This window comes from Ammospiza nelsoni, chromosome 5 (genome assembly GCF_027579445.1).
Source record: "Ammospiza nelsoni isolate bAmmNel1 chromosome 5, bAmmNel1.pri, whole genome shotgun sequence".
Classification (NCBI taxonomy): Eukaryota; Metazoa; Chordata; class Aves; order Passeriformes; family Passerellidae; genus Ammospiza; species Ammospiza nelsoni.
In genome coordinates, this window is record NC_080637.1 from 38,745,643 (window position 1) to 38,767,118 (window position 21,476).

Consider the following 21,476-nt stretch of genomic DNA (forward strand, 5'->3'; position numbering starts at 1 on the left):
GCTGAGTGAGAATGTGAATGCTTTCATGTTTCTTCTGTCCCTAACCACTATAGCTGTGTACATAGCTACTCTCTAGCCTTGCTACCTTTTCAGAGCTCCAGCAGCAACCTCTTGTTAAGAAATGCTGAAGGTTTCCTACAACACAAAAAACCACAATTGCAGAAAAATAACATTGCAACAAAGAACACATTCTGGCACTTTGTCTGTGCAAGCAGAAACTTCATACAGAAAGAACTTTCATTCAGATAGGGCTCTTACAGACCAAGTACTCTGTTTATTGTAACATGCAAATAATTCTGGATGAATGCTCAGTATTGATTCTTTATTTTCACATTCTCAACTTTACTTTCACATTTTCCACAATTTTTCACTATTTGCCTCATCACTTCTGTCTATTTTTCCCTTCTTATCTAGGAAAGGATCTGCCCAGAATAAGATCTACATAGTTAATTATTGTTCATATGGTTTAATAATTGTATGAATTACCTTTTACACAGTGAAAATACTTCTGCTTTCTGGTACAGGAAAAAAAATTACATCATTTAGTATTTTAATTATGTATAAAATCTAAGATAAATGCCGTGTCCTTTAAAAAATTGGTTATATGCAATAGACAAAGCTTGCAAGCAGTACTGTATTTCTTTGTTTTTGTATTTCTTTCTAAGCAAACTAAAATCAACTTGCAATCAATTTGGTTCAGCCAAGCTTTATTGCGAGAATGAATAAAAAGGAAATTGGTCTCGGGAGGGAGGGAAAAGGAGGAACATGCATTTGCTAATGGCATGGTGGAAACTTTGCTTCCATATTCATTCTAAAAAACATGAAAAATGTTTGGCATATGATTGTAGAAAGAGCTCATCCACAGCACATGCTCTTTATCACAGTAGTCCTACAGAAATGTGTTGCCAAATGCAAACAATGCACAGCATGTACAACCAGGTGTGATATTGCCAAGATTCTTAAGTTGAATGAATGCGTGACTTGGCTTATTTAATAGCATGTTTGCCTCCTTGTGCCTCTTTAAGAGCCAGTCTGAGCCCAGAAGAACTCTCTCTTCACATCAAGATGATATTTTGTTTCTACTTGCAGGTTTTATAACAATCCTTGCTTGTTATAGTCCAAGGAGCTTTCTTCCTACTTCCATTGCTTGCTTGCTGATTTATAACATCTTATTGAGCAACTCAGAAAGTAGAGATATATATGAAAACTGCATATTTGAATTTCTGCTGTTTTGCTTGCTTTTAATGGCTCTAAAATAGATTTGAGGATCGTGTCTATTTTAAACTGCTATTTAACGGTTTGCCTCATTTATGAATATTACATTTCTTCTTTCTAGGCTCTTAAGGATGATGATGCTGAGACTGGGCTGACTGATGGGGAAGAGAAGGAAGAAGCCAAGGAAGTCGAGAAGCTAGGAAAAATACAATATTCTTTGGATTATGACTTCCAGAACAATCAGGTTTGAAACAACCAACCTGTAATATTTCATTTCTGTGTGTGCAAGTAGAGAATGAAGTAATGCATTTAGTTAAAGCAGATATTTCCAAAATCCTTACTACTTTCATGGACTGAAGGGAGAAAATAAGACAGAAAATTAATTACAGAGGTACTACTAAATTGGTATTGCAGTATTGAATGCACTTGGACTTTATATTAAACCTTTAATCAAAAACTGAATGTCCAGTTTTATCTAATGATTATTAATAAATTAAAACATCACCAACCAATGTCAGTCCACATAAATTATGGAGTTTGCATGCAGTCACTAAAATGTAGTTTCAGCCTTCAAGTATTTAAAATGTAAGCAAACACAAATGGAAGGAAAAATAGAGGGAGCTAAAGGTAAGTTGATTCACTGGGTCTTTTAGAAGGTTGATGAGATTGCTTTCTCTCACTGCATCAAGTGTGTGCTTTGCTGTAATAACTAGCTGCATCAGGTTCTGTTGCTCTCCATGAAAGTACACTTCCCAAAATTCTAGTCTGGAATAAAAGTTCAAATGAAAAGGTCTGTACCCAAAAAACCACAGGACGGTTGGACAAGAATTTAAGGACTGATACTCCTTCAGTACTCTGCTCTGAAGCTGGTAACACTAAACTTTGGCATACTAAAATTTTCAGAATTAGTACACACATTACTACTGTAATGTGTAGTCCTAGAATTGACCAGCTTAACAGGTCTGGCCACATGCTGAACATATTTTATTCCCTTACCCAGCCTCTTTGCCAGGGATCAGTTTTGTCAAATAAACCATTTCCACAGCCTCACATTAAAATTCACTGTGTTTAATTTTGGCCCAAAGCACACCAACTCATCTGAGTTCTTCACTTCTACTGTGTATCTTTCAGTAAACTTGAGAACAAATATCCTGCATTTAATTTTTTGACAATATCAGTCAAAATCACATCATTCTTTCCTGTTTAGGGAGAGAAATGACTACTGAAGGTAAATCCCAGGTAATTCCTATTCATACCCTAAACTGCCTTCCATATGTACTTGTGATAAATTCCACATTCATAGTCTTTATTTGATGCCGTTCATAGAGCATGGTGGTCCTACTTGTTGCAAGGCAAAGACAATAAGAGAAATGAAGAAAAAATTCTCTATTAGCAGGAAGGTATTTATACACAGCTATGACCTGGCATAATAAATAGTATTTTCCTTTATTTCAACAATCTTCTGACTACCAATGGTTGTTTTACAATGCAGGAGCTAAAAAGAGTTCTGAAGCCTTTCAAGAAACTGTTGCTAAAGGAGCTTTTCCTCAACTTGCAGAGCAAATTGCCTGGCCATGTGATAAGTCACACTGATCCCCCTTTAAATCAGTATGAAATCAGTATGAAGTGTAGACCCTTCAGAAGAAGAAGATTTAATGAGGGGGAAAGGAAACACTGCAAATGTGTTCTGAAAAATGGATTTCAGTTTTCTTAGACTATGAAAACAAATTTTCTGTGTGAATTTTATTAAAGGGTATGTTGATTTTATCAGCCATATTTTACAAAGGAAAATAGGATGGAAGAGCCACAAATCTGTACGTCTGTATTTAATTAAGATAATAAATTATCTGAGTTATGGATTTCTGTTTTGTTGTGCTGCTCTGAACTGTGTAGCAGCTTAAAATTTCAAAGGATAGATGATGTAAAAGAGTAGGAGAGTGGATTCATTTATGTTAGTATAGTGCAATGGCATGAAACTACAGTCCCAAAATTTGGCTAATATATTGCATAGGGTTAAGAAGACAAGATGACCAATGAACTCATCAGAGGACTGTGCCTCAGTTTTAGAGAGAGAAATTGTAAAGGGGAATTGAATTGCTTTTCCACTGTGTTAACTAAAAATCATAGACTTGTTTTTCACTCTTTGATGTGTAGATCCTGAGCCTATTCATGTATTTATGAACTGATGCATCTAGAATAAAAGTGGGACACAAAAGAATCATTTCATACAGCAAAAGGAAAATGTTTCATGGAGCTTAAGAGTCCAATCCATGAGAAAGCATGCAGGCCATACTGTGAATTTAAAACTGTCCAACTTTTAAGTCCAACTTTGAAGAGTCTCTTAGAAGCCAGAAGTTTCTTTCACAGATTAACTACATTGTTCTATATTCCAGTTGATAGAGTTCCTGTTTCCAATTTTAAACAATTCATCCATGAGAGAAGCAAATATATTGTGATTGAAGCACTGATTTAGAAGAAAATATTCTCAGATTTCATTCCCAGTTCCTAATATCTTCAGAATGACCTTGAAGAAACACTTCAATGTTTACTTTAGTTTTACATCTATGAAACAAGATTAAAATTATTTTCTTTTTCTCAGCTGCATTATGCTGATAAGGCCTCATGCAGTCAGGAGTGTCTAGATTACATGACGTAACATGGCATAACATAACATAGCATAAGCCTTGATTTATAACACAAAAAACAGCCAAGATGTTGACAAGTTCCATCTGTGCTTCAGTCTTATCTTTGAAGTGTATAAGAGATTTAAAAATACAATTTTTCTGTTTTGCAATGAGATTAAAAATTGTTATTAGGATTTAGTTACCACAGGTTCATTTTCTTGAGATATTTTTTGAAAATGCTATCCTTAGTTTACTGCCTGGGCCCATTCATGTACATAGCAAGAGAATGTAAATATAAGGAAGACTGCAAAATTCATTTGTTTTCAGTAAAGCTTTGCCTGAGAATTTGCATTTGATTTTATCACCTTTTGTGTTTGGCTGGGGGAAGGTTACATGTTGGGGGTTTAGAATACAAATTTTGTAGTCAAAATTAGACATTCTTGATTGTTTAATAATGTGATTTCTATTCATGGTGCGCAGCAGAGAAAAATAATGCACAAGAGGAGAGAGCAATTGAAAGTTATTTGATTGCAGTCTTTAAAAGGATGAAGTCTGTATTTAGCTGTAATCAGCTGCCCTTTGAAAACCTCTTTTCTGCTTTAAAACAGGCTTTGTACAGTCTGCATCTGCCATAATTGGTTTTCTAAAGTCAATAGTGTTGCTTCATTTGCCTTCCTTAAAGGGGGGGTGGCAGGGAGAAGCGAGGGATGTATAGTTTCTCCTAGACCAGAAATAGAGTCTGCATATGCATTCCTCTGTTACAGTATTTCTGTAGATATCTATTTGAAATTTCATTCTGCTGTTTTTTATTCTCTTTTCAGCTTCTGGTTGGAATTATTCAAGCAGCTGAGCTGCCTGCATTAGATATGGGTGGTACATCTGATCCCTATGTGAAAGTCTTCCTGCTGCCTGATAAGAAGAAGAAATATGAGACAAAAGTCCACAGAAAGACCCTTAACCCTGTTTTCAATGAGCAATTTACATTCAAGGTAGTTTTTTTATAATTATTGATACTTCTTAATTTAGCCACTTTGTATCTCATGCTTGTCTATGAATTTAGTTGTCTTAGCTAATTGATAACTGCAGCAAAATTATTTTTCATGTGGTAGAAAACCATGATACTCAATCTTGCTATATAATACAGGGTCAGAAAGGTTTGAAAGGCACAGTTTGTTATCCTTACAGATGGCAATCTGATCCATGTTTTATGGCTGGATAAAGCATACAAGAAATTCAGAAAACAGTGACACATCAACAAATGTCATGTAAATTTCACTAGACCAATGTTTTCCTTAAATATCTGGTTTGTGAAATTCGGGATAACATTCCCTGAAATATAAATTAAAACTCAAGGGATGTGAATGGGTGAAGGACAATATGGCAGATTAATCTTGCTGGACTTCATCACAGCAGTTATTTGCCATGCTACTTTATGTATGAAAATACATACTTTCTCAGGTTTAATAAAATATGGATTAAATAAATGTAGGTAAGCCTTACATTGCAGTATTTACATTGTTCCAGTGGTATCCATTAATAGTGTTTTTCTAAAACTATGGCCTAATTTCAAACCCCAGTTAAATAGAATAAAGGAATAGTGTAGAGTGTGTTTCACAGGGCTTCTCCTTATATACATTCCTCTGCTGTTACTTCAGGCCATTCTCTTTGTGCCCAATCTTATAATGACAGCTACAGAATGAAAACAGGAACAGTGAAAGACTCAGGCTATGAAATCATTCAATGAGAAAGATATCCCTGTAGGCCACAACTACTACTGCATATATAAGCTTATTTTTTCCTTGAAGATGTTCATAAAAGTAATCTTTTGTGGGGAGTTATTTCTTTCTTGAGCTTTCCTAAGAGAGCATTTAAAAGAAAACCGAGTTCTAAATTACATATTCCCATGCAGCTCGCTAAGGCAAAGAAAGAACAAATAATGCTGTCATCTAAGATGAAGACACGAGTTATAAATCAGATCAGCCACTTCTGGACTATAATGTCCACTTGTTGTAAGTCACATCTTCAATATTTAAATTTTATGCTCCAGAAAATAGTTTGTTTTCCATGCCAGACCTGACAGAGTGCTTAGGTGCATCGCAATATGGTACTGATCATCCCCTGTGGTCTGTGGTCTGTACTTGAGAGAAAACCAGCAGAGCATGCCAAGTACTGTCGTTGTTCTGAGGACTCCAGTGACCATTTAACTGGAACTGCAGCCATAATAACAACTTCTGTGGGAGCTGTTGACAGTGTCTCATTTACTTGTGCAGAGCTCTGCTCCTGTGACCCACTTCAGGTGGTGCACAGCTCCTGCTGGCATCCTTCCCATCTCTGGCAGTGCTGCATACCAGGCAGCCCAGCCTGTGCTGTTGCCTTCTCACAGAGCACAGCTGCCTGCCTTCCTCCCAAAATACAGCTAATGGGAATGAGTTGACTTATGTTCCTGCTGTATTGCATGTTGAGCCCTGAACCTTAGTCCTTCCCTCTTCCATTTTTTTTTCCCAGACATCCATGGTGCTGTCCCAGGGTGCAAGTGTTTGTCAGACTGCAGCTGTCTAGGTTGTGTACCCACACTGCAGTGCCAAAAGGAACCGAGAAATCCTGCACCACACCGGCCTGGCAGAGGGAGGTGTTCCTCCTCAGATCCAGAGTGGGAACAGGGTTCAGGTCTAGAGGAGTGACACATGTATGCCTGAAAAACACTCCTGTATACCTGTCCTTTTACCAAGGTCTCACTTGCTTTACGTCAAGAGACTGATTATGTCTGAGCAGAGAGCAGGGAGAGGAAGCAGCCCTTCATGAGAGCTGAGGCCATCCTTGATAGTCCAGAACAAAGCTGGAGACTGAGGCTAATTAGAAGTAACAAATGAAGGAAACATTTAGAAAGGGAGGTAGCTAAAATGAGCTTTACTGAGATCCAGTACAGAAAAGTAAATAATGATGAATGTAGTCTTTGTATTCCAAGTGACCAAAATCCATTAAGTGGTATTGTGAACTAACGGAGAAATAAACTTTAGAACATTTTTCTTCTCCTGTTTTCCAGGCTGTGTAAAAATAAAACTAACATTATTTAGAATTTTTCCCTTCTCTAACCTTTGCCCTTTCTAGGTTTTTAGAAGCTACAGATAATTTAGAGAATGGAAAACAGATTTTGCTGTAGTACTTACTAAGATACACAACCCTGTACCACTGAAACTATTTGACTCAATAGTGGAAACTAGATCTGGTCGTCAACTTGATAAGCTTATTCTAAATGTTATATAAGAAGTTATGTAAAGGGAAAATTACTACTTATTAGTTAGTATTTTAATAAGCAAGTGGAAGCTGAGCAGTAGCGAAAGACAACAGTCCTAGGGTTTAAGGCAAGAGCATAGAGGTTAACAAGGCCAGTGGTAATGCCACCCTTTCACTTTCCAATTAATTATTTACTTCTGAATCCCATGGAAACCATTTATACTTGTAGGATATATTCAGATTGACCAAGTGTTTATACAAATCCAAACAATTCCTAAATCAGACCTTTTCAGACACAAACTCAGGTGTAGCTTACCTGAACTGCATGTCTCCATCCCAATATTAAAATTGTGACTTGTGAACATCCAAACCACAGCATCTGTCTGAACCACACGAGAACAGTTGGAGAATTAGTCAGAACTTGGCCTTCTGCCACCACAATTTCTAGTTACACATTGTGACTTAAAAAGCACCCCAATGTCTAACATGGGAAAGGTATAGTATTGAAAAATATGCCTTGGTAAGTAATAGGTATTGGTACTGTAAGAGACACATCCAGTGTCTAATTACTTTGTTTCATATATAGTAAGCCAGTTCTGTTTTTTCATGAGTCTGGGAGCTAGCCATCTCTGAGTGATGACAGGTGATTTATTGAGGAAAAAACACCATTGTGTGAAAAGTTCATGTGTCTTCAGTGCAAGTAATTTGGCTTCTTGTTTCAGTTTCATCACCCACAAAATGATTTGAAGTAGAATGAGAAAAACCCAGGAGTGATGAGTGAGCTGCCACATTGCTCTATTGAGTGCCAGAGCCTTGTCTCAAGAAATACTGCATCTGGTGACTCTGAAACAAATACACCTCATAATTTTCTCTGCAGTTCAATTTACCTGAGATGACAGCTGATAAACCAAAGAAATAGATTTGCATTGTAGTGGACCAATCTTTATTGTCTCAGATGCAGAGTTTGTCATTTCCTTGTCTTTGCAGGTGCCATACTCTGAGCTGGGTGGAAAAACTTTAGTGATGGCAGTTTATGACTTTGATCGTTTCTCCAAACATGATATCATTGGGGAATATAAAGTTGCAATGAACACAGTGGACTTCGGTCATGTCACTGAGGAGTGGAGGGACTTGCAAAGTGCAGAGAAAGAAGAGGTAAGAAAAATCACTTTTTTTTCCTCCCAGAACACTTTTTACCTCACCTATAGAAACAGAAAAACCAGCAATTTTTTTTTTTTTGCTGAGACGGTTCCCATCTGTTATCAGCAGTCCTCAGATTTACTTTGCCTGATAAATTTTTGATAAGCATCTTTTCCAATACTTACTGAATACGACATCCTCCTCTGCTAATTCAGTCAATCTTTTTGATACTCTATGCAACCTATTAAAACTGTTTTCATGAGTTTGACATTTTCTTGAATTGCTGCATTTTGGGTACATAGAATTTGCATTTGATTATAAGTGGTGTGCATTTAGGTTTCTTGGTGATTCTCGAGGGTTTGCATCTCAAGACATCTTATTGTGCATGATGATAATGATAGGGTTTCACTGAAATACCTTACAGTTCTGTTGAACTGCTATTCAATAATATCCTTTGATTAGAATTATGAATTTTACAAAAACCTTGGAATGGCATCTTACTCAAATATTTATTACCTTTTTTATTTTCCTCTCATTGTCAACATCCCTTGGATTCATTATTTATAAGGTATAGTGCTACATGTACACATGACACTTCTTGGAAATATTTCATCATCAGATTGTGCATCCTATGAGCTTGTTCATACTGATACATCCAACTTTTTGCTTATTGTAATACTATTTTTTCCTCATTTTTACATTATTTTTTCTTTTGATTTATAGACAGTACTTGCCCACTCAGAGTGCATAGCATGCTTTAATTCTCTGGTGAGAGGAGAAGTAATCATGAGTCTGAGTTTCTCATCATCTAATTCAGCTAATAAAGTGCTTTGGATTCAAATCTTAGTTTCTGTAATTAAAGGGACAATCTCTGAATGAAATCTTTCCTTCTCACAAGTGATGAAAACCTGAGTATTGATTTAGACTAAAAGTGGTGAAAACAGCATCATATGCAGAACCATGCAGCCTTCTCAGGTTTTCAGAAATGGTAGATTTCAGTCTTCCTTTTTGAGTGTTTGTTTTAAAGACTCTATTTTCAGATGGCTTTTTTCAACTGCTTATTGATTTGAAAGCCACTGCTACATTAAGAGTATTCTGCATGGCATTGTTTCATAGTGGCAGTATTTGCAGGGCTCTCTTTCTGCAGGTGACATCAGTGCCCTGGTATATGGGGCATTTTTCTTCCACTCTTAAATATGAAAATTAAAAAAGAGAAAAAGAAAGTTTTCAGTTCAAGGGCCCTGTTGTTTTAAGCATCCAGCATACTAAAAAGCTGAAAATGTGAAATTGGGGTGTATTAATCCTTCCAAATTTTATTAAGCAACAAACTGGTCTTTTATTACACTACTATCTGTGCTTTCAAAGTGTTTCATGCTTTTCTGTTTCAAAACACATAAAATAAGCCAAACTATGCAAAAAGGCATTGTCACTTTGCCTTTGTAGTATAACATTAGGCTTTTAGAACATAAACAATGATATCTCTATATGCAGCTTACAGATAACATGCTACAGATTAGTGTGGGGTTTCATCTGCCTTACTGCATAGAAAGTTGCAGTGTTCTAGCTAAGATCCACAGTAAGACCTGATGCAGTCACTTGGTTGCTGTCATAGAATTCATACCCTGCTAATACAGTAGGATTAAAACCTTGCTTGAAACGGATATTGAGTGTGTGAGCTACTTCCAGAAATGCATTCTGAGTTGTAAAATACTATTTATTAAAACAGAAGGAGATAATTAAAATAAATAATTCTGGAAGTATTTGGATATTGGAAGAGTATTGCAAGATCTTTGAATAGTTTGCTGTAGAGATGAAATCTAGGTTTCCCTCATCTTTCTTCAAATTTCAGGTACTGTTTATGCAGAAGAACCACTGTTATTTTTATACTTTTTCAATGGAACCTTTTTGAAGTTGCCACCAAAGCATGGCCATTTTATTTATAAGAAGCTAGGCAATATATAGGATGTGAAAGCATCATGAAAAACTATGCTTAGACCAACTCCTTAAATATTTTTTCATACTACAGGAGGTCTCGTGTTTTATTTTTGCATCTCAATGCTCAAGCATGCAAGGTATCCAGTCAATATGGAAAAATATCACAACTTGGGGTATAAATATCACAACTTGGGGTGTATGGGGACATTTTAATCCTAATTTTCTATATACTATGTGTAGGTAGTCTGTAAGAGCTCATAAGCTCACTGTACACCTAAAAAGTGATTCTACAAAAAACACTCATTAGACAAGTTTATTTAATCCAAACTTAATTCTACTCTATTATGGAACCTCTACTTCTGCCATATATATGATGAGACAGATTCAAATAATTGCTTAGCCCAATTTGGAAGAGAAATCTCTACCGGGAACCAGGAGAGGTGCATCTGTCAGAAGTTTGGGATCTGTGTTTCACATGAAATGTCATGCATGTTCCATATTTGATTCAAGTACCTTACCATCTTTGATGTTCTAGTCCCTGCTCCACAGAAAAGATTCCAAGCAAATTCTTGTGTATTTTAAGTGGTGATAAGTAGGGATGGGTGAGACCATATCTGCATACAGGGATTGTCACCTGACTCAGCAGATGTTGCAGAATTCATGGCAGATACAGCTGCAACCAAGAAGTACCCTGGTTTCAGAATTAGCAAAAACAGCACTGAGTATATGAAGGCTAACATGATTAACCTATATCATAGACACAGCTTTGACTCTTGGTAGTGATCATGAATATGATATGGTGGTCTGGCTTACTAAAATAACAAATTAAAACCTGAGCAACTGTATTTAATCCAAAAATGTATGACAAATGTAATTCTATTGCTAACAAAATATCTCTTACTGACTATTATACATATTATAATCGTGTAGTGAATTTGCCCTTGAAAAGCACATCTGATGGAGATTTGCAATGTTTGAAGAATGACAGACTTTATTTCCTTTCTTGCCCTTATGACACTTAGGCAAGTTTGTCAGTTCTCAGCAATCTAGTGCTAACTATAATTCTAAATATGAAATTAAGTATAAGTTTGAAATTAAGTATAAGTTGCCAAAGTATCCTTAATGTTTTAATTATGACCCCTAGACAAGATGTATACCAAAGTGAACCAGTGGCAGTTGTCACTAGTCACTTGAAAAGAACTATCTAGGTGGCATCAGTCAAAGTGAATATAAACAGTTTTAGTTTATGTCAAATTCAGTTGATGCGCATCACAGAATTACAACTTAATTACCACTTCAATAGTAGGAGGCAAAACAATTTTGCAAGCAGTTACTCTTCTTTTTGTTCATAAAGCTCCACTGTACATTCTGTCCTTTTTTTAAAATGGGCTTAAAATTGAAGACAGAGGGTGAAGGTTTAATGAAATAATGTAAGCTCTATCTCTCACAGCCCAGTCACTTGAATGGCATCTCTCTGACACTGCATTCTCTTCTGGGAAAGGTCTTATTAATATATTTATGTCGGTGAAGTACTTTGAAGGTACAAGCCTTTGTGTGAGCGTTTGTTATGACTGTGAGAGGGCTTTGGGAATGTGCAATGACTGCTAAATATTGAGGAGGCTGCTACTAATGAGCTGCATACCTGGAATCCTTTTTCCTTGGCTGCTTTTAGATCTGCTGTCCCTGTGTCTAGTAGTCCTTCAGTCTCATTTGACTGAGTGTGGGAGGGAGGAGTGGTAGATGCTGAAAGGTTATTCACTTTTACCAAGTCTGACATATAATGGTTTGGGCACCGAGTGTTAAAAAGCAGATCGCAGGAGTTTGCTCCTCTCTGTCATCTACCAGATGTCATTGCTATTAACTTTTATCTGAGTACACACTGCATCCAATATCTGTTATCGCTCCAGTACAGAAGGCCAGACAGACCTCTTCTTTGCTCACAGCGGTGTGAATCATACTGAGAGTCATCTTCTGAATACTTCAGCTGATTTCCCTCCAGACATTTTGTTATATTGGCACTTAAATTGAAAGCTGGTTGTAGCAAACATGCCAAGAAATTTTAGGGAATATAACAAAGAGCAGAAACAATTCTTTCCCTTGAAAGCGGTGGAGATGCAGAGACTTATGTCATAAGGAGAAGGATCTTTGTTGACCTGACAGTATCTACCACCAAGAGTTCTGCAGATCTTTCACAACTTCTGCAGAGCCATGACATGAGACTCTCTGCATTATCTGATCAGGCAGCCACCATGGTTAGGTTACATGATGGATGCATGCTCATAGCACAGTGGGTGATGATGGGTATATTTTATACAAGGCTTCTGAGTGGGAGGTCTGCTGGAAAACACCACACTCCTGTGGGATGCACAACCACAGCAGGAGAGATGCACGGTGCTGCCTTGGAAAGGGGTGAGAAGGAGGTGTTCTTCAGGTGGAAAGAGTAGTTCTCTGAACCTTGACTGTGCTGTTCATGAGGATTGTTCTTTCCTGCCTTATACAAAAGTAAAAAGTGAAGGAAGGAGGTGGAAAAGTGGGCCTGTAGCATGTGTATTTAGTACCTTGGTGTACTTCATAGAAGTTAGAGACTGTGACAAAGTTACTGAGCCTCCCAACTCACTGACTCTGGAACTGAAACTTGCAGAGATATAAGAGGAAAGGACATTTTTACAAAAGTCACTGTCAAATTACAGCAGCAAATCACTGTTATTTTCTGTTATAGTTGCATGAGCAATGGACAGATGATCTAATAGGCCTTTCCCATCACTGGTAATAACACTTAGTTCTTTTACAGCTTTTCAGATAGCACAGTGCTTTGCGAAGGAAAGTATCATTATCCCTATGGAGATGCTGTCAGAGTGTCAGACAGATTTTAAAATGTGAGATTTCCTTTATTTAGCTGCATGTTATATTGGAACACTATGTTTTCTTCATGGTGTTTACATCTTCTCAAGTTCACTTCTTCTTACTCCCAAAACTTTAAAATGTTAAATCTAAGAAGGTTTTAGTTCTCAGGTTTTGTGAAGAGTTCATGCAGTAAACAGAGATTGTTGAATGCCTATTCAACATTGTAAGTGCAGCATCTGTCCTGCCAAGGAACTGAATTTCCTGCTGAGACAGGGAAAAAAACTGAGGTTTGGAAGTTTGAGAATAAGCAAGCCTGCTTTAAAATTCTTCAGCAGTTAATCAGTTGTTTTTCATCTTGAAATTGAAGATGCTAAAGTGACTTTAAAACAATATGATTCAAGTGGAGCTGTAAGGGTACTGTTTTCAGTTCATTAGAATTATGCATTTCTTTTCTCACCTTTCATACTCAAAGTGCTGGCAATCCCACTATATACCTTTGTTGAGTATTCTCTTTTTAACTCCCTCTCTGGAAGAGATGCCTTGGGAGGTCACTTTCTTGTGTTATAATAAAAATAATGTAATTGGCTTACTTGAAATCAAAAGGAACCTTGTCTTGATTTATCTCAAACTGTCTGGCTTTGCAGATATTGAATTCAAATACAGAAGACAGTATAAGAGGAAGAAGCTGAGTGATAGTGTTAAATGCAGGCTCTTCTGGGGCCTTTCTGTTCCTGGACAGTATTCATTCTGAGATCAGAAAAACATGTATTGCTTATTTGCCAAAACCATTCTTATTACCATTTTCCTTCCGTGTGTGGGAGGGCATCCTGAGGTTAAACTGTGCTGAAATAGTAGATCCTATACTTGGTGCTAAGCATCTAATGACCCATAATACACAAAAAAATAATAATGTTTGTTTCAAACAAAGTATATTGCTAAGAACCTTGTAGAAAATCACAAAACCGAAGGAAGGAATAGTGGGAAATTCTCAGCCTTCACATATTAATATTACTTTGTGGGATTTGATTGCTCAAGCAGAAGATATTTTAAAGTTCAAAGACACGGCCACATTCAATGGCAATTGGACAGCAGTGTTCTGAAATTGTGTTTTTATAGAGTTTTGAGAAAACTGCTGAAAGGGATCAAACTCATCTGAAGCTGGAGTATGAGGAGATATTTTGGATGGAAACTGCAGAAGGAATTCTAGAAAATACAGATTTAGTTCTGGAGTACCCCCAAGTATAAAGCTCTGTAATCTGGGAGAGACTGCAAATGGGTCTGTGGGACCAGCTGATGAGTGTGAAAGGGCCACAAAACGTGCTATATCTGGAACTGTTCAGCATTGTTCTGCAGCTGGACTTTTATATACTTACTTATTTTACTGACTACCAGCATCAGTGAATGCATAATCCAGGGGCAGAAATGGCCTCACTGGGATTCCAGGCAGAAGCTTTGCAGTAGTCCAGGCTAATACCTTATTTCCCTTTCTCCCCTACGTTTCCAAACCAACAGTGACAAAAATCATTATCTGATCGCTGTACAAGCCAGGATCAGGAGCTAAGGGAAGCTGTAAAACAGCTGTATAAAAATACAGTGTCATTACAAGGACCTTCAGAACAGAGAGCAGCATTTTTACAGTCACGAAAGAAGAGCAGGTCTCACAAAAATGACAACAGCATTTTCACTAGAAGGTTGAGGAGGGGATGTATGCTGCTCCAATCTCTTTGTTTGTTGTGCTCACTCCATGTAGAGCTAGAAGATTTTGGTTTCCAGAAGCATCAGAGAAAGATGTATTTTTGAAAAGGGGAGACAAAGGTTTAGGAATACTGGACCAAAAAGAAAGGGATTAGGCATTTTCTTTATTTTTTTTTCCTCTATCACCTTTTAAACACTGATTTAAACTATGTCAGAGATTACCATAGTAACCACTTAACCTCTTTCCAGAGCTTGTTGTGTTTCATTTTAGTTTAACAATGAGCTTAAACTGGTATCTGAAGCACTTTACATTGTACTTGTGGCAGGAATTAGCACAAAATAATTTAATCACAGTTAGAATCTGGAATATATGTTCAGTTCAGAGGTATTAGACTTTTAATTAGTTTATGCTGTTGTTTCAAGAAGTAGAGTACATGAATTTAGGAAGTATACCAAGTCTTATTTCTAGGCTAAATGGAAAACAGACAGAGATAATTCAGTCCTACAGTTTCCTGTTCTGTTGTATCATATAAGTCAGCCTTCTACCAAAGGCCAAAGAAATCACTCACAGTGACGGATGTGCTGTTACTGTGTTACAGGTAACACAGTAGGGTAAATTTTGTGCACCTGCACTTTGCTCCTCTTCCTTTTCTGTGGCCTTCTGCAGCTTACTTTGTGCTTGTCACCATCATAACTAGAGAAGCATTAGGGGTTGCCTGGCTGGCTTACTCACTAGAGGGATGGAGGGCTACTGTAGTTGTTTTGTCCCTTTTCAGAGTATTATTTTTTTCTGTAGAGGGCTAAAGTATGATCACTGCAACAGAAGTACTACTGCTGTGTCATTAAAGCAGAACACAAATCACTTTGAGCTACCATCATTGGTGCACAGATGAAATCTACTTCCGATATCGTTTTGGATCCCGATATGTTCTCTGTGTGCTTCTTGCTGGCCTAAAGCTTGAGTAAAACATGTATCTGAAACTGAATCCAGTGATATGGAGGTCAAGATCTTTTCCTTGTCAATTATGTCTGCAATCACAATTACAGAAATAATGTCAGAGGTAGAGGCTTCCTAACTAGCAGTGAGAGAGTTGAAAGTGGTGTTACTGCTGCTTGGTCAGCCACATGTGTTTGCCCACAACAGAATGGAATTGGGAGGTACTGCAGCATCCACTGACACTGATAAAGGCAGCTGCATTTGAGAACCCTTCTCTTTGCCTTTTTCCTCTTGTGGCTGACCTTGAGTTCAAATGTCTTCTTCTTAGCCAAAGAGCTTGCCATAAAATTCTGACTCAAGTCATTCCCTGTACAATTACCCTTATGTGGGGTTTACAGCTTGCTTTTGATGCCACTGGTAAAGAACATGGCACTGCAGCTTCTCAGTGCTGTGGCTGGCACCTGAGCTTCCCATCACATGCTTCATATTAGGTGCTACTTAAATTATTTTTGGTTGTCTGGAATCCAGTTATTTTACCCCTGTTCTTCCATATCTTCTTCAGTAACTGTGAAAATTAACAGGAGGATCTCTTGTTAATGAGTGGAGCCTCAGCTTCAGAACTGGCAGCAACTCATTTTTGTGGGAGTGCCCTGAGGTCTGCAGCTGACGTCTCTGGTCAGTTAATGCCCAGCCCAGATTTAGGAGTGGATTATGCTAAAAGTGGTTTTACTCACTCAGATTTGCACATTAATTATCAGGACAAACATTAATTTTTCTGTGATTTTTTTTTAGAGCAGACAAGTTTTCTATGACATGTGGGCCATTTATATTAGAAAACATTTTCTTTCTGCAAAAAGCCTCCTATTTCAAGAAAACCTTTGTTTTCTTTAGAAATAGTGCTAGTTCTTTTCAATTGATTAAGACATTTCTGTAAATTAGGTGGTATGTGCCCTAAATCTGGAGGACTCCTAGGCCTTCAAGGAACATTTCAAAGCATGTCCTGTAATTGAACTTAGTCTAGGAAACAGGCAGCATCCTGGAGCTAATAGTGTTCTCCCGGTGCCAGTTTGGGAGGAAAGTGGCACAAGGAAACCCCCTTACAAGCTTGAAAGTTAGACCTTGTTGGTTTTGGAACAAGGAGCTAGAAACTGTATGATTTTCAGCCCTCAGCAATGTTTGTTATAGGCAGCTTTGCACCTCCACTGGAAAACTCTTAGAGGGCCTTTAAAACCAGAGTTTGAAAGTTTCAGATTTTAAGACAGAAGTAGGTGAAGAAAATAACACATCCTTTTATAGTTTTGGCAATACTCTATCTCTCTTTAAAATGTGTACTTTATTTTTTACTTGAATGTTACTGGATTCTACTCTGTTGCTGATTCATGTTATGCCCTTCTTCAGTAGATTCAAGCAATTTAATACATGATGCTTGCTCTTCTCTACATTACTTACTCACAGTAATCATGTCCAATCCTCTTTTCAAAAAGCTGCTGAAATTATTCTTATATGTTTTTCAAAATCAGGTTTCCATTTTTCCAAGAAGAGTCATGACTTTTTACCTTCTTTGTCGTTTTCAGCATCTAAAAAAAATTTACGTACACAAGAGCTGTGTGCCGGATCCTTTATTTCTTTGGCAGGCAGACCAAGTCACAGCCTCTTCTGATCATGTCTACTATTGATTGTTTTGCACAGCATTGCACTAGCAGTTCATGATCTGTAGCTTATGACCCTGAACCCTCAGCAGGAGGTATTGCATTGTAAGATACCTTTCCTGATTGAGAAGGTACTTACAAAAAGTCTGGAGTTCTCTGTCTTAGACTGTAGAAAATTTGCTTTCGGCTGTATGAAAATGTCCTCTTTGTACCTGGTTGTAGATAATTGATTAAGAACTTTCTTTTTGACCGATCTGTTTCATTACTATTTACTGTTCTATCACCTGCGTCCTTTGTAAAAAAAAATTTTCCCCACTTATAAAAAACAGCAGCAGACCTTGAATGGAAAAAAGAAAAAAAATGTGCATGCTTCCTTCATCACGCAAATTTCCAATCTTACCAAAGAGGGAATCTGGTTTTAGTTGAAAAGACCTTTTTTATTTTTCCATAAAACAATGTGACTACCCATTCATAATATTTTATATCCTTTAAATCAACATTATTACAACTTTTATAAATTCTTCCTTTGTTTCATCTGTGTTTGATTAAAGACAAATGACTGATAGATATCACCTTTATCGTATTTGGCCTTTTTTGAGTAAGACAAGTAAAACAGAACTTTTTCATCCTTCTTTCCCTTGTGGTCTAAGATTTATTAAAAAGGAACATCATTAAGCCAGAGATCTTATGATAAGTGCAGTCTTCTGTCCCAGATTTTTAGCTAACTGCAATGAACTCTTTACTGAAGAGATTAATACAATTGAGTGTGTGGTTCTGATTACTGTGATGACCTTTGATGAGCTGCCTTGTCTTCCTAAAGAATGTGTTAAGAGACTTTTTCAAAGTGAAATAGTGAGGAGAAGTAGAGTTACAAAAGAGGAGCTTGCCACTATGTATTTATCTAACACTTTAATATCTTTCAGTAGTTTCATAAAAATAAATGTTTGAGTGCTTAGTTTAAGAAGTGGATATAAGCCTGGTAAGGGTAAGTCAGTAGATTTGAAAATGTAGCAGTGGTTTGAAGGACCTCATTCTTGAACTGAACACAAATATTTAATATGCTGAACTCACGAAATGTAATGCAAGGCATTGTGGGAGATATGTATTAGCTTCTTCATTTCAAGTGGAACCAAAGACAAAAATACTGAAATTATCTGAGAGAGTATTTTACATATTTCTGACTTCCCACAAACTAGGGAGCACTAGAACAGGAGCTTTTCTGAGCTTTACAGCTTGCCACTTTTCCAGCTGCATATGCTTTACCCTACCTCATGTTTAGGCAATTCCAATGCTCTGGAAAAATCTTCAGTACAAAAATCAGTAAAAATAGAACAATGTGAGAAAACTTTCTAAATGAAAAACAGTGATACAGAAAGGGACTTCTAGTCCTATGTGTGCTTGTAGCATAAAAGCAATGAACAGGAAAAAAAAATATTATATTGGTTGGGGTGAAATTTTACATGAAAGAAAATCTTCACCTTGATAAATTACATGTGGAGAACTGTCTTGCTATAAGTGTTGACCTATCAGCTGTCAACTTAGATCAGCTGTCTGTGGTTTTCCCATTAGCAAATCCAGTTCCTTTTCATCTTGCTGTGCCAGTCCTCGGTGTGCAGCCCTTTTAAGGTCCCTGCTGCAGTGCAGTGGGAATCCTTGTTTTTCGGTGTGGCTAAGTTATCTTTGTGTGAAAATAAAGGCACAAACTGGTGTTGGTACAAAACTGTGTTGCATGCTGCCCTGGAAGTTGGAGAGCAAGGTGAGAAAATTTCTCTAAGTGTAAAGGAATGCAGTGTCTTAACAAAGATGGATCCTCAGATTCTTGCCCTGTTCGGAGAAGCCCTTGAGCTTGTGGTGGGTCACCTTGTGTTCTCTTTGGCCTGCCCCTAGCTAGGCAGCTAGCTTCTTGTTTTAAAGCAATCCCAGTATGTGTTGCCTCTTTCCCAATTGCCAACTTAGAAGATTTTGGAGGAGGCTGCTCTGTGGTGTGGGGTTTGTGATGGGGGTCATGGAAGGGAGCTGGAGGTAGTGCTAGGGGATATTGGGGAGGAACATGAAAGCTGCACTGGCTCTGCAGCAAGCAAGAGAGGAGAGAAAGGGCATGAGTCAACATTTATTTAATGGCTCAGTAGTAGGTCTTATTGTCTAAGTACTTTGTTGAAATTTCAGGAAAGGGAAGAAGATGGCTGCCTGTGAAGGGTAATCCATGAATTCTACTGAATTTCTCTTTATGGCTTTTGCAGAACAAATAGAAATGTAATGCCATATGGCTTCAGTAATGGCAGCACTGATTTTGCCTGGTGCTGATGAATTTCAGCAGTAGTTACCAGCACCACAGATGATTAGTCATTCCATCATACCAATCATTCCCACTTTTATTGGTTTGTTCAAATCAGCTTGTGTTTGTCTTGGAGTAAATAATGTATGGTTGTTTTAGCAAGGACTGTGCTCCTGCCAGGTTTTTTGTACAGTACTGCATGCAGTCATACATCTTAAAAGGAAGAAATTACTTATTACTTTGATTCCTAATTGCAATTCTTTACTATCTACTGATTCTATGTACTTTTGGATGTATTCTGTAATTCCAGTTCATAGTCTAAAGCTTTTAATTCAATCACCTTTGGAAACTAAAGACGCGCTTGGTAGCAGACGCTACATTAACTGAACATTAAGATACTCTTACTACAGGAAATTTCAAATCAAGCAAGGGAACTGTAGTGTGGCTTCCTATTACCCTATCACAGGAGGACAATGACTTTCTGTAGAGTGATTGCAGTGCATATGTAATATTCTAATAATTAGAGAAAAGCTTTGTGATTTGACTTCTCACAATGTCTGATAAGCCAAGAACAAAAATATTTCACATGTATTACATTTCCTTTCAATGTTATACTTAAACTACTCACTAGAAGACTAGCCTTGTGACATACTGTAGTTAATAAGTTTTCCATGCTGTCAAAAGTAATAATATTAGTGTGCCATTCAGTTAAACTAATTGTGTTTTGTGCACTGGCCTGCATAGATGTGAGTGACATTTAGAAATATGATCAGGCAGGAGCTGAGGAGAAGCCAAGTGGCAAAGCAGAGGGACATGCAATCATTAAAGCAGAGCAGCCAACTGCAAGCATTTGTGGGTAGGCAAAGAGTTATGGAAAACCAGGCCACGTGTTTCAGCCACATATGATTCTTTTCATTCATTCCTTCTTTGCTCATTTATTTAGCAAATTCATTTTCTTCTTGTTTCATTAAAAACTTGGAATGTTTGGCAGCACGGTCTCTTGTCTGGAAATCAAAGAGTGGAGTTTGACTAGTCTTTGATTTCAGCTGCCTTCGACCACAGCACTTCTCATTTTGCAAGAGGCACCTGATTGTGATGCTTTTAAACTGATGACTGTGAAGTGTCATTTTTCTACTAATAATAACAGTGTTTTCTCCTTCTGTTTTCTCTGCTTTTTAGAAAGCAGTAATTGAAGTAGTCTTTCTAAATAGTTAAAAAATATAATAAGTGGACTAAAAGGAGGAAACTGACAAAACCTAGTTTGTTTATTTTTTAATAACATTGGTTCATTCAAATTTATTGCCCAAATTGCTTTCAAGTCCAATTTGCCATTATGTTGGGGAATATTACATAGTTATAGCAGTTAAAAGAAATGCAATCCACTGCTTCTTTATATCTATTGCAGTAAGAGGACAGAGATGTGTCACGAATTTCTGTTTCAAGTAGTACTGTTCGGAGGGGGCTGGGGGAAAGAAGGAGAAATAAGTAGATTTTTTCTTCCCAGAGAAAGATCCTGATAGGTCTGTTCATTTTAAGCAAAGGTAAAAAATAGTGCTGGCAAAAAAAAGGTTGTATCACAAAGAGTCAGAGTAGGACTGTGGTAGGGAAATCAGTCAAAAGCAATATGCAATTAAACCCTTTCTTCTGACTCTTTCTCACTTATACTTTATAGCGTGTAGGCACAGACTACATGCCTACAGATACCACCTTCCAATACCTTTAATGAATTCCCTTCATTTGAAAGAGTATTCTGTCTGCCCTAGAACTTCTCCCTTTTAAAATTGCCTCATGAGCCTTTACTGTCTGCCCTAGAACTTCTCCCTTTTAAAATTGCCTCATGGACCTTTACTTCTATTTCTGTTTTCTCTTTGCCTAATATCAGTCTCCTCCTTTTCATATCTTCTTTAGCCTGTTGTCACTGTTAGTCC

General features: G+C 37.3%; 1 protein-coding gene across 5 annotated transcripts in view; it reads left to right on the forward strand.

The window, feature by feature from the left end:
* SYT1 (synaptotagmin 1) overlaps window positions 1-21,476 on the forward strand; it is a 345,898-nt gene that overhangs the window by 268,037 nt on the left and 56,385 nt on the right. For 4 of the 5 annotated variants that reach the window (XM_059471853.1, XM_059471851.1, XM_059471854.1 and 1 more), the window contains 3 exons: window positions 1,337-1,459; window positions 4,661-4,828; window positions 8,061-8,228. In XM_059471853.1, coding sequence (XP_059327836.1) covers window positions 1,337-1,459; window positions 4,661-4,828; window positions 8,061-8,228 — 459 coding nt within the window. The remainder of the gene's footprint in view (window positions 1-1,336; window positions 1,460-4,660; window positions 4,829-8,060; window positions 8,229-21,476) is intronic. The other variant, XM_059471855.1, reaches the window with a different exon arrangement.